Genomic DNA, 12,452 nt, shown 5'->3' on the forward strand with positions numbered 1-12,452 from the left:
GACCGGAAAGGCAAGAAAACACCATTTGAAACCAAGAAAGGAGAATTATGCCCATAAAACACTGTCATACGTAAAAATCGTAGCCTTGACGTTTTCGTTCCGGTTCGACGGTTGGGAGGTGCGTCCCTGCAGTTCAAATCGGTAGGGGGCGCTGCTGCGACTGCGCAGAAGGACGTACTCGCCGAACCCGTTGAAAGTGAACTCAATGCCGTCAGCGCTGGCTAAATGAGGGTCTCCAAATCCAGTGCCTGGGTGCAATGATTAATATATCGAGTTTGTACATAGGGCAAAATAGAAGTATACAGGGTATGTAATGTACATATGTGTCTGATGTAATTTTAGTGTGTTTACTTTTGTAATCTTTCTGTCATGTCCGTTATGTGTGTGTTGATGTATTTAAACTTTAAAAATTTTTTAAAAGGATAGGTACTAGAATGGACATCATATATGATTCTGAATCCTGTAGACGATAGAAAGTAATTGGCCAGACTATTATGGAATGTTTTGGAAATGGAAATTGGAAAGAAAATACAATGTGACGGTTCTCATGTTTGAGATGGTTTTGAATTACTATTACACCAAAATCATTGACATCACAAACATGATCATGAATTGAATGCAGTCGTAAATGTAAAGCACACAGAGAAATGTTGTCGTTACGAGTACGGGCACTACGAACTAAAACATAATTTACAGCAAAATACATAGCTCAAAATGTAGAGATCTACACTTCGTGTCATCAGGCTGTTACATGACAAATTTTCTCGCTTTGATCATGATGCTATTCCATAATTCTTACCTTGAATGACCATACTGTATGAACTACTGGTTGATCTGATCCGTCTACTGACATACATGTCCAAGTAGGCAGAAGAAGCTGATTGCATGGTGCACCACTGGTAAGGTAAGTACTCTCTGGTGTAGTAAAGACTGCTGGTATCCGACAGGGGTGTCTGAAATGCAGGAATACATTTATGAAGGTTATCAAAAAGTAAAGTATTTCAAGGCAATTCAGTCTCTACAACTGGACACAAAGCGGACATTAACTTCCGGACGTTTTGAGTTACATCCATCACTATTCGTCTGGGTAACAGGAATGAACTGGCAGAATAATTCAGTACATATTACCTTACCATTGCACCTATCTAAAAAACATGAGTGTCTTTGAATACAACAATGACATGTTCTGGACTCCACATGGAAAAGGACACAGAAGTTGCCCCGACATAGATAAGACAGACGATCAAAAGGGACCTCCAAGTCGTCAACAGCTGTATCTATATTTGTATCTATATAGCCGGTATAACCGCCCTTCGTCGTAACACGAGCGTTCTTTAAAATTACCAAGAGAAGATGCCCTTACTGTGCTTGGTTATAACATATTCCATTCTACGATAGCTGGAAGGACGTGTCCAAGTCCAAGTCCAAGTCTAAGTCTTGTATTTTTCTAGTTTGAATATCTTATGTACCAAAGACGTGCTATATTACCCTCTCATAACGCCGAAGGAACCCTGCACCGCTATTCTCGCGGTTTCCCCCGAGAAGAGCTCCGGAGGACATCTCATAGCAGCAGTCCATGTTCCCTCCTGCAATGGTGGAGACAGGCGTTTACTTGAGATTTACCACGTTTTGGAAGGATTGACATAACAGGTTGACACATTACCTTCTCAAGTTGTAAACCGACCCCACAGACATGTGATTGACGGATCCCCTCGCTGCATACATGATACAATGATAACTGCATGACAAGTTTAAATAAATGTTACAAGCCGCTAGGTGGACACAAATTTTATTATTTCGATGCCTCACAAAGTCCTAGGTAGGCGTTCTTCCATCTTGGTGGATCAAGAACTACCCATGTACCAAATATCAGGTCAATCTGGATCCACTAGAAGTTCTCGTCGCCTCCGTTATCGTGTTCACAGACACACACACAGACACGCAAACACACACACGCACACACACACGCACGCACACACACACACACAAACAAACAAACAAACATATGCACACCTAAGAAACACCATCATAAGTTTTGCTACATTATAAGTGTTATTAAATCTATGTATGCATTATCACAGAAGAAAAATTCCAAAAAAGGGACAGCATGAAGATTCGTTGGGGATGCGAACCCAGAACCTCTAGATTCGAAATCAACAACCCAAACGGCAATGCCGCGATACACTGCTTTGAACTTTGAACTTTATTAAAATCACCACTTTGCAGGTGATTTAGCCTGAATTGTGTTGGTGCTTACAAGCTTCGTTGTTAAACATTGTCTCAAAAGTTAATCCAATTTTAAAAGCATACTTTACACTGACTGATAATTTTGCTTAAAATCACAAATTACAGACGTTTACTATACAATATTTGTAACGATGAGTTCGGTACACGTCATACGGATGTGATAGTGCGTTAATTGTCACTCAACAGAGCAACGGCCCTGGGGATAAAGGATTGGGAATGTCTGTTGGACCGGCTCATTGGCAGCTTAAAACGAGGAGCCCGTCGTAGCTGGTACTGACACTCTGTAGCCTGCTGCAGAAACTCCTGGCAAGGATGAGTGGCGTCAGCCACCACCCTTCTCAGTTCACGTGCAGTCGCATCCCGCCTCCGGGACTCCAGGGTTGGTAACTGATCGTAGGTTATACCAATATACTGCTACATTACTGACACGTGAGAATTTAGTTACAGACCTGATGAAGAGCTGAAAAGCCTGGTAAAGCAGATGGCGTTGCTGTAGTCGCTGGGAGTGGTCGTGTATGTGCCGTACTCCTGGAGAGCGTGCGCCATGGTGGGGGGACACCGTCCGATGAGTGACGAGCCCCACGTCATGGGATCCTCCTCTTCCTGGGAATGAAAAATTGCTTGGATTAGACTGTTAATGAGTACATCAACTCAGCGTAACTAAACGTAATTCAGCTGAATCAACTTTATATATCTGCATAACGTGACGTCACGACAGTGGATTGTTCATTCCTTGACAAAGACTGATGCTGTTCAGTCGAAAATGTATGTGTTGGATATTACAGTTAAACTAATTCAATATAGACTTCTACCAACACAAATCAACTTTCAAGCTATGAAACAAGTTTAACATTGTTGGGGTAACTGTGGGTAAGACAGAATAGTTCTCACATATTTCGGCATATAGGTTGGTGCCGATATTAATTTCTATAGCCCTTGGGCCACACTGTTGTACAAATGATACATCTGTGGGCTAGTCCAATGGCAGTGATGTCTGTCAAGTTCTGAATTGCAAAATTGTGACGCATATTTGAGCTCGCGACCGTCCTAAGTCAAAGTGATCATTAGGTAATGTGTGGGTAATTGCAGAGTCACTTCAGCACTTGAATTTTGATAAATGAAGCTATAAATAAAATGAAACAAAAGAAATAAAATAAAACTGTCTTACCTCAAACCAAGATAGACAGGCAAGTCTTGGGTTCACCCATGTGTCACTGTTGGTTTCTACTCGGTACGCCAAAAGCCCCTTAGGGAGCAGATCACTGATCCTAAAAGCGTTCGGCCGACCGGTCATCCTGGACCACTGTCCGGAGTTCGGGTCCTCCACGCTCCACTCGGTGCGGATGCCGAACGAGTTTGTGGTCCGGATGATGAAGCCGATCCGCGCAGGGAAGGAGTAGACCTGCACCTCGTTGGTGCTGAAGACAGGAGTCCACTTCATCCGTCCTCTGGGGTATTTGTACAACACATAGGTGTGGACGTAGTCAGAGGCGATCACCAACTGGACGGTGTTTACCTGTAAATCAAAGATATAAGGTCAGTTTCGCTGTCGTTTCTTCCCTAGGTGCCAGACAAGATCGGGTAACTAGCGAGTTTTGTTCTGGGACGCAAGGCAGTCAGCCCGCCGATCTCACATTAGCGCTCCAGAGAGTTTAAGCCCGAAGGAGTTATCAAACTTCCCGGGGCGCTAATAGGAGATCGGCTGGCCTGACTACCTTGGGCCACCGAATAAACTGCCCTAGCTGACGATCCCGGCTGGTTCCCTAGGGTATGTTGTTTCGTGAAGACAAAACTGACACAGTACATGTACACCATCTAGTTTTATATCAGTCTTTAAGTTGTGTGATATTGTTTTACCGTACGGTATAGCAACGTATCCTCCCTATCTTTGTGGTACATCAGAATGCAAAATATTAAAGTAAAACACATATATAATATACATAATATATGCATTATTGAATTATTACGAAAGCAGATACACATCTGTCAAAGAGTTCGCAAAGGATATTAGAGCTAAAACGGCAGCTTAAAGAAAAAAGAACGATGAAAAGCTCGTCAAAGCTTTCACTGACACGACCAAACAAAACAAAACAATAGGCAGGTCAAGAATCAAGATGGCGGACAGAGCAGAGGAATGACCGCATCGAAATGTAACCATGAGATTGAGTTTGATCCTGACCTCTTGGGTAGCTGCTATCCATGGCGGTACCATGCTGTCATACGTCACCACTAACACGAGTCTGGCGCGGAATGAGAAGGACGGAGAGAACTGCTGGATGACGAGTCTGTTGACGATTGTCATGACGACGTGGGACTGCACCGTGTACATCTGGTACCACACCTGGGGATCACACGTGGCAGATATCATCTTTTAGTTCGTTGTTGCCATGTGTTGTTGCCAATGCTAAGAATCATTAAGATAAGCAATAGTGTATGCGTTATATCGTACTATGTAAGTTAGTAATGAAATTTCAGCAAAAATGTTCTGCTCCGTATGTACAACAAAATAAAACAAGGTCAAGGCAAAGTATGATATATGACATGATGTAGGGGTACCACACCTAGGAATCAAACGTGGTAGATATCATCATAATGGTTGCCGTGTAAATGTTTAGAATGGTTAAATATGCGAGTTACATACATTATGATTATAGAAGTTGATTAGGTTGATCACGGTATCAGCAAAAGGAAGCTGCAGTACCAAGGTCGCCCAACGGGGGGCTTAATATCGACGTAACCACATTTACCGACCCACCTGAAACCAACCCATCGGAATGCATTCAGCGGTTCTTGAGATCATTTGGACTCAAACCAGTACATCCAAAACAATACTAGTAGTACTTCCATCTCCATGCAATTAATCAAAAGAATGAATATATATATTATGCAATTGTGACATTGACAATTGTCAATTGCCAATCAGTTGGGGCTCAAATTCCCTGTGAACGTCTTCAAAATACAAAAAAAAAGTTATAACGTTTTCTCTTTTATTTAGCCATGGTGACTGATTGAAACCATATGGTCTGCAAGTATTTTATTCACCTTTGGCGCGTGACCAAGGAGTAGATTGTAGAAACGATTGTTGGTCCAGAAGGGTGCAAACACAGCGATGTTGTCTACGTTCACGTAGCGAAGGGCAGAGGAAAGCGACAGGGGATTGCGGAACGTCGGGACAATGATCCTCCTGTCAGTCATGATGACGAGACCGTTTTCTATAATCTGTAAGGAAGATATTGTAGAAGAATAAGTTAAAATGGATTAGTGACTGTATGAACAATATATTGAATAGAAGATCTGACGTGTATGTTCAAGCGCAAGATTGGGAAAAGAAGTGTCCACATCGTTACAAAACTGACCACCAATACACTGATGAAAAATGACAGACCAGTCGTTGAAACGTCTGCAGAAGAATAAAAGAGGCCTTTGTGACGAGGGAGACGATTTTACAAAACGTGGTGAAACTATCTTCGGACGTATGTACTCACGTAGAGGTAATGGAAAAGTTTCCCAGCCATGAGAGGAACCCCGTACTCCACGTAGATGGGAGGAGACACGGTCTCGGTGACGATGAGCGGCGGGAACTGCCACACGTAGTGCAGTCTGATGAACAGCTGGAAGTCCCCGGCAACGGCACCGTATGGGAGAAGGTCGATGGCTAAAAGCGAGAAACAAATCTTTATAAACTGGCCTTCTGAGCAATTTAGTAATTGATATACATAATGATTTCTTGCGAAAGGTACACAGGATGGCATCTACTGATACATAATTACAGTTCTGGGAGGCTAGTCTACTTGATACAAGGGTGCATAGTATGGGATTCCAGCACTCAATTCCATTCTGGTGGATTAGTACAAAATGCTGTACTATTCGATAGATTAGTACAAAATGCTTTATTAATCTACCTTAAAATTATTCTATAATTTGGTATTGTAGTTACTGTATTTATGTATTTCTGGTGTTCCTCGTCAGAGGACACATTTTAAAAACCGCCATACCGATAAACTTAACAATTCCATAGATCTGTCACATGTCCTGAAACCATTTCTTTTACGTCAGAACAAGACAGCTTCACGGATATTCCATGCAAGTACAACTCTGAATGTTTGGATGCATTTGTCACATTGCTTTTTGCATTTGAATGGTACATCATACATGTCAATAGCGGGCAATTAGAATTAAGATTAGATTAGATTTCTTAGAACTGGTAACATGGCACAGTGTACATTTTTGTTACAAGCATCATTGAACTATAGAGCCGCATAAACTCATGCATTGCTTTGGCTGCTACCACCCATTGCGTAACATCAGCCACCTTTACGGCCACCCTGCTTTTGCTACATGCGATAACACCGGCTTCATCCTTTGTCCAGCGGCACCATCCGAGCACACCATAACAGCGTTTGATCTCACTAAGAGCAGTTTGAGCACTTTTGCGACCAGAAAGAAAACTAAGGGAGCTCAGTTAGGCCAACGTCCACTAGACGGCGACCGCGCTGCACTCTCACTGCGACCTGAATAGAATATGTGTATCCTTCGCTTCACACTGGTTATATCATACAAAATGTAAAAGTGTGACCAAAAAGACAACAAAACACACAAAGTGTGAAAAGATTTGTTTCCTTTTTATACAATTCGTTGAGCGATCTGTCAAATTTGTAGGTCGCAGAGAGAGCGCTGAGAGCGCCGTCCTAGTGGAAAGGTGGTATAAGCTGGCGATGAACAAGACAAAGTGGAGAGAGTTGAAGAACGACTAATTGTAGCTTCAGAGTGCCCGGCTAAGACCATCGCAGCAGCAGAACACAGTGGACTACTAAAAGCAGCTCACAACTTACTTCCTGACGTTTACAATGTTGATAACAATTCGACGAATGAGGGCCAAGGCAGCAGTTCCACAGAACACGCAAAATATTGATATAAGTAATAAGAACAAACGGAGATAAATTCGTTATTATAAGGTCTTGTCTTTTCTAAAGACAAATAGCATAGATGTCGACTCAAAAACACTTTCTAATCATCAATATGGAATATAGGAAAAATCTCGTTCAAGTAGCAGTTATCCATTCTTAGAAAGACACTCCTTCGTTTATCTTAAACGCTGTAAGTTTATCTCAAACCCTTTACCCCAAACTCTCAGAATTCTCTTTACTCATTCAAATTCCGACATACGTCATTGATAAGCGAGGGCATCATCATTGCTTTCCCCTTGTAAAGATATAGATATGAAAGATGTACCTTTGCACTGCCCAGTAAAGGCGGTACCTTCGTCGGCAATGCTAACGAAACCTTCCACACATTCACAGGTGTAACTTCCTATGCTGTTGGTGCAGTGGGCGTTTTCGTCACATCTAGACAGTGCAGGGTCCAAACACTCGTTGATGTCTAAAATAAATACAAACTGGTCATTATGGGGAAGACCAATGTATGATTGCAACAGGACAATACACGTGTGACGAACCCTTTCAACATTACATTGAAAGACCATCTTAAAACGTAAATAGAACAACTGAGTGAGGCCTCAAACAGACATTTTTATAACGTATTATGTAGCTGGATACCTACAGTCCATCAACCCACGTATAAGGACCTCCCAGTTGCAACAGAAGTTTAAACTGTCGTGCTTTCCCTTCAAGAGCAATGGTTCAGAAACTATGTACCCAGTGCAATATTTGCCATAAAGCAAACCTTACCAGACATTTACCGCTTTTGGTACATCCTACTTTTCATGCAGTGTATTGTTATAACAAAACTATAGTCATTTTCAATAAGCCCCATGGGCATGAAATTTGCTGTTTTCCAGTGACCTAAAAGAACCAAATACACTGGGTGAGCGAAGCGGATCGTTTACCAATTTTATTCAAAAGGACTTGGGCCCATGGTTATAAGAGAAATGTCCTTATCACAATATGACCCACCTATACAGACAACTCCGTCTCCAGTGAATCCCTTGGGACATTTGCAGGTGAAACCACCAGGAGTGTTGGTACAGATCCCTACCTCAGGGTCACAGTTCGACAGTCCGGTCGTACACTCATCAACGTCTGAAACAAGACAATATAACTTTGCAATATACACGCATAGGTATATGAGATCTCTACAGATATCGACGGGCCTTGAGAGACATAAAGAAAGCGGTACTAAATATATTGCCCGATAAAAACGCATAAAACACGCCAAAAATAGCCGTTCTGTAGGGTACATATCTGCAACTGTTTTAACCTTTAAGCATTCTAGCATGAAAGATGATATCAGCACTGATCTTATCCGTCAACTCAAACATGGCTCACTAGTACTACGAGTAATGCAGAAGTGGAAGTAAATCTGAGCTATTAGAAATACATACATTTATCTTGAAGATCAATGTCCGCACCTTAATTAAAATCTTCTCAGAACTATACTGATTATAACAGCAGTGTGCGTAGGAAATTCACGGTTTAGAATTATCATTGAAGAGAGGAAAAAACTTTCACAACTTATCATTCCGTTGTAGCACTGTGGGCTTTGAACCGCTTCAATACCGGGAAGGACCCCTACTCAATTGCGATCGTTTTGTGCTTGAGGTGTGGCTCTACGATCTACGTACCCCTGTAGGAAGGCCTGGTGGAGGATAACTTACCCATACATCGCAGAAAGTTGCCCAGGTTATCCGTGATCCGGTTGTAACCGTTCTGGCAGTAACAGACGTAGTCCCGCTGTCTCATAGTACACACACCGCCGTGAAACTCCACTCCGCACCGATCCTCGACTTGGTCACACCAGTCCACAACTGTAAACGGTACAAGCAACAAGCCACGCCGACTTGATTTATGAATGACATTCTCTGGAGATCCCAAAACTAATGCGCGCGGGCGACCAAAAAAAAATAATAAAATAAAATAAAATAAAACGTGCTGCTAAACCACAGGACTAAACATCCAGGCTTTTCCAGGCTAGGTTTGTCTAATTTTTACCTGCAGTAAGACTGTAAGAGATTTTAAGAAATCGTTCTGCTGCAGTACCAAGGTCACACACCAGGGGCCCAAAATCGACCTTGACCTTCCCAACACCTACCCACATACCAAATATCACAACAAACCATCCAGGTTCTAATGTTATGCTGACCACAAATATCCAGAAACCCAAACAAACAGACACACACAGGGACAGACACATGAAATCATTTTTCGTGGAGGTAATAAATAGCTTACAGCCAACTGGGCAGTCCTGACCAACACAGACTTTGAACTCAGTGGCGCCACCCTCGCAATATCGTAACAAGTCGCTAGGGGCCCGGGGCCCAAAACATAACCTACTTGGCGAGAGTAACAAATAACTTACAGCCAACTGGGCAGTCCTGACCAACACAGACTTTGAACGCGGTGGCATCCCCCTCGCAGTACCGTAACAAGTCGCTAGGGGGCCCAAAACATAACCTACTTGGCGACAGTAACAAATAACTTACAGCCAACTGGGCAGTCCTGACCAACACAGACTTTGAACGCGGTAGCGTCCCCCTCGCAGTACCGTAACAAGTCGCTAGGGGACCCAAAACATAACCTACTTGGCGACAGTAACAAATAACTTACAGCCAACTGGGCAGTCCTGACCAACACAGACTTTAAACGCGGTGGCTTCCCACTCTCAATACCGCTAAGTCGCTAGGGGGCCCAAAGTCTAATCGTTTCCAGGTCTCATCAAGTAAATCCAATCAAGCATTCTCGAGTTATGCTGATAATACATAAAGACATACAACCGCTACCGAAGGCATAACTTTCTTGGCAAAACTTACAGCCAACTGGGCAGTCCTGACCAACACAGACTTTGAACGCGGTGGCGTCCCCCTGGCAGTAGCGGCCGCCGTTCTGTGGAGCCGGGCTGTCACAGGTTCTACTGCGGACCTGCACGCTCACACCACACGTGGCCGTGCACTCTGTCCAGTTACTCCACGGCCCGAACATCCCATCTATGGGTCCTGCAGGACATCAACGACAACAATGTCTCGGAAACATTCTTTATTTATTTTTATCTATTCGTTCACCTTTAGGGTCGTCCCTTCAGTTGATGTAACTGATTTCCAAGGGAGCCTAGTACAAAATAAATCATAACAAATCAAGAAAATCATTATTTACACAGGATTGAATTTACACAGGATTGAATCATAAGTTCATAATTATACAACATAAAGTAGTGATCATCTTTGTATGAATAAATCATACAAATAAGTACATGGTACAAGTAACTATTACAACAATATTCACGTTTTGTTCACTCATTCTCACTCGTGCAAATAGTTTCTTCATAATATAAACTCAAGCAAAACCAGTCTCATTATTATCACAAAATCACACATCGTGCTATTTCCGCAAGTTTCACTAAGAACAACGATCTATAAATTTACGACTTGGAATTCATAAATTTATAGATCGTTTGGTCAAATAGAGGAAGCACATTGGCACTGATAATTCGAGGTGTACAAAAATCCTAATATATCATGAAGCTTATCATGAGAACAGCAAAATCAAACTTATGTTTAAGGGCATTGCCCCGAAAAAAAATATTATTTGACTTCCTGTTGATAGTTTAGCCAATCTTTGACAATGATTTACCTCAATTTACACAAAACCAGACAAAATGCAGAAACTCACCAGCTATTATGAAGGACATCAGAATAACCCTTTCCACACGTGTTATAGAGACAGAAATCTCGACACGTGTCTCGCTGCTAACGTCAGTAGACCATGAAAAGGCTGGTAAAAGTCGCTGTAGGTAGAACCTCTCGTTCAGCTCGATTCGTCTCGGCACAGGAGCCGAAACATCAACCAAGCTGCTGAAGTCTGTTGTGGTCACCATGGTGGTGTAGTGCGCTTGTAGGTTTGTGAGATGACGTTCAAAGTAGATCAGCATAGTTTCATCTGTTGTGCTGAGTGAAAGTTGCGATGGAAATACACCTGAAAGAATGAGAAATGTTACATCTATGTTGCAAACTGCAAATTCTACAAGCTTTTGAGATGGATACAGTATGCATGCACATTTTACATAAGTGGAGAGAGTTGAAGAAAGACTGATTGCAGCTGCTGAGTGTCTAAGACAACTGCGGCAGTAGAACATAGTAACCAACTGCTACAGCATGCAAAGTGAACAAAAAGCTTTGCAAATAAGATGCTTTAATACGCACCTATTAGACCCTGGGTTATGTCGAGATTTTCAAGCTGCGTCAGCAAAAAGCCTGTATGTGTGACCCCTGGACCTTCCTGGTACACCAACACCCAGCGTTCAGACTTCAATCTCACATTGGCTGTTGCTATAAGATTGACCAGTGGCACTCCGTCTTGGCTCTGAAGCTCTGTTAGCGACAAGTGAAAATCTTCGAGCTGGAGTTCTTCGGACAGTGGAGCGTCCAAGTTCAATTCCCAGACCGTTACGTCAGCACTCATAGCCGTGTAATCGAACACTGAAAAAAAGAGAACAACAACTGAGTGTATCATACTTGTCTGTCATCTTTCGTTTGCAAGGCATATGAATAGCCTACACTGGCCACAAAGAATACACATAATGGATTAGAATAGTTGTCAGACAATTCTACCATAATTAAACCTTAATTTACCTTCTTCAAAAGACTATGTGTTATACCCACCTTCGACACTAGGTTGAGTAAAACTGACCAGAATGACTCTGTCAGTTGTACTTGGAGATACACTGATGCTAAACTCGACCTGGGGGTTGGCCTGCACAGACCATGATAATGTCGCTGGGAGTCGTTGTAAGTAGAAACGTTCGTTTAGCTCAATCCGACTTGGCACAGGAGCAGAGACATCCACCAGGCTGTTAAAGTCCGTTGTAGACATCATGCTGGTGTAGTCCGTTTGAAGAGAGGCCAGATGACGGCTGAAGTAGAGTTGGAAGGTCGCGCGTATGACGCTGACCTGAAGATCCCCAGCCAAGGCCCCTGCTGTGAAAACGTAAGATTGAGTAAGCTACAGTTCCTTTATCTGAGAACAAAGAGCTGATAAGGCTTCGACCCAGGAATATAGATTGGCTCAATTTTAATCAATGAACCATACCTAAAATTTGTAACTAAGATTATATCCAATAATAACACAAAAAGTACACACCTGTCAGACCCTGGGTTATATCCAGATCCTCCAGCTCCGTCAGAATAAGCGCTGTATGTGTGGCGCCCGGACCTTCCTGGTACACCAACACCCAGCGCTCGGCCTTCAACCTCACAT

At 42.7% G+C, this 12,452-nt stretch overlaps 1 protein-coding gene across 1 annotated transcript in view; it reads right to left on the reverse strand.

The window, feature by feature from the left end:
* Positions 1-45: 45 nt before the first annotated feature.
* LOC118405006 overlaps positions 46-12,452 on the reverse strand; it is a 20,818-nt gene continuing 8,411 nt past the window's right edge. Inside the window, exons 14-30 of the mRNA XM_035804406.1 lie at positions 12,336-12,445; positions 11,858-12,172; positions 11,399-11,674; positions 10,869-11,171; positions 10,013-10,195; positions 8,861-9,010; positions 8,160-8,285; positions 7,480-7,626; positions 7,080-7,082; positions 5,733-5,902; positions 5,290-5,466; positions 4,427-4,588; positions 3,416-3,763; positions 2,697-2,850; positions 1,489-1,586; positions 800-953; positions 46-248 (exon numbers count right to left, since the gene is read on the reverse strand). Of these exons, the coding sequence (XP_035660299.1) occupies positions 46-248; positions 800-953; positions 1,489-1,586; positions 2,697-2,850; positions 3,416-3,763; positions 4,427-4,588; positions 5,290-5,466; positions 5,733-5,902; positions 7,080-7,082; positions 7,480-7,626; positions 8,160-8,285; positions 8,861-9,010; positions 10,013-10,195; positions 10,869-11,171; positions 11,399-11,674; positions 11,858-12,172; positions 12,336-12,445 (3,079 nt within the window). The remainder of the gene's footprint in view (positions 249-799; positions 954-1,488; positions 1,587-2,696; positions 2,851-3,415; positions 3,764-4,426; positions 4,589-5,289; positions 5,467-5,732; positions 5,903-7,079; positions 7,083-7,479; positions 7,627-8,159; positions 8,286-8,860; positions 9,011-10,012; positions 10,196-10,868; positions 11,172-11,398; positions 11,675-11,857; positions 12,173-12,335; positions 12,446-12,452) is intronic.

This window comes from Branchiostoma floridae, chromosome 17 (genome assembly GCF_000003815.2).
Source record: "Branchiostoma floridae strain S238N-H82 chromosome 17, Bfl_VNyyK, whole genome shotgun sequence".
NCBI lineage: Eukaryota > Metazoa > Chordata > Leptocardii > Amphioxiformes > Branchiostomatidae > Branchiostoma > Branchiostoma floridae.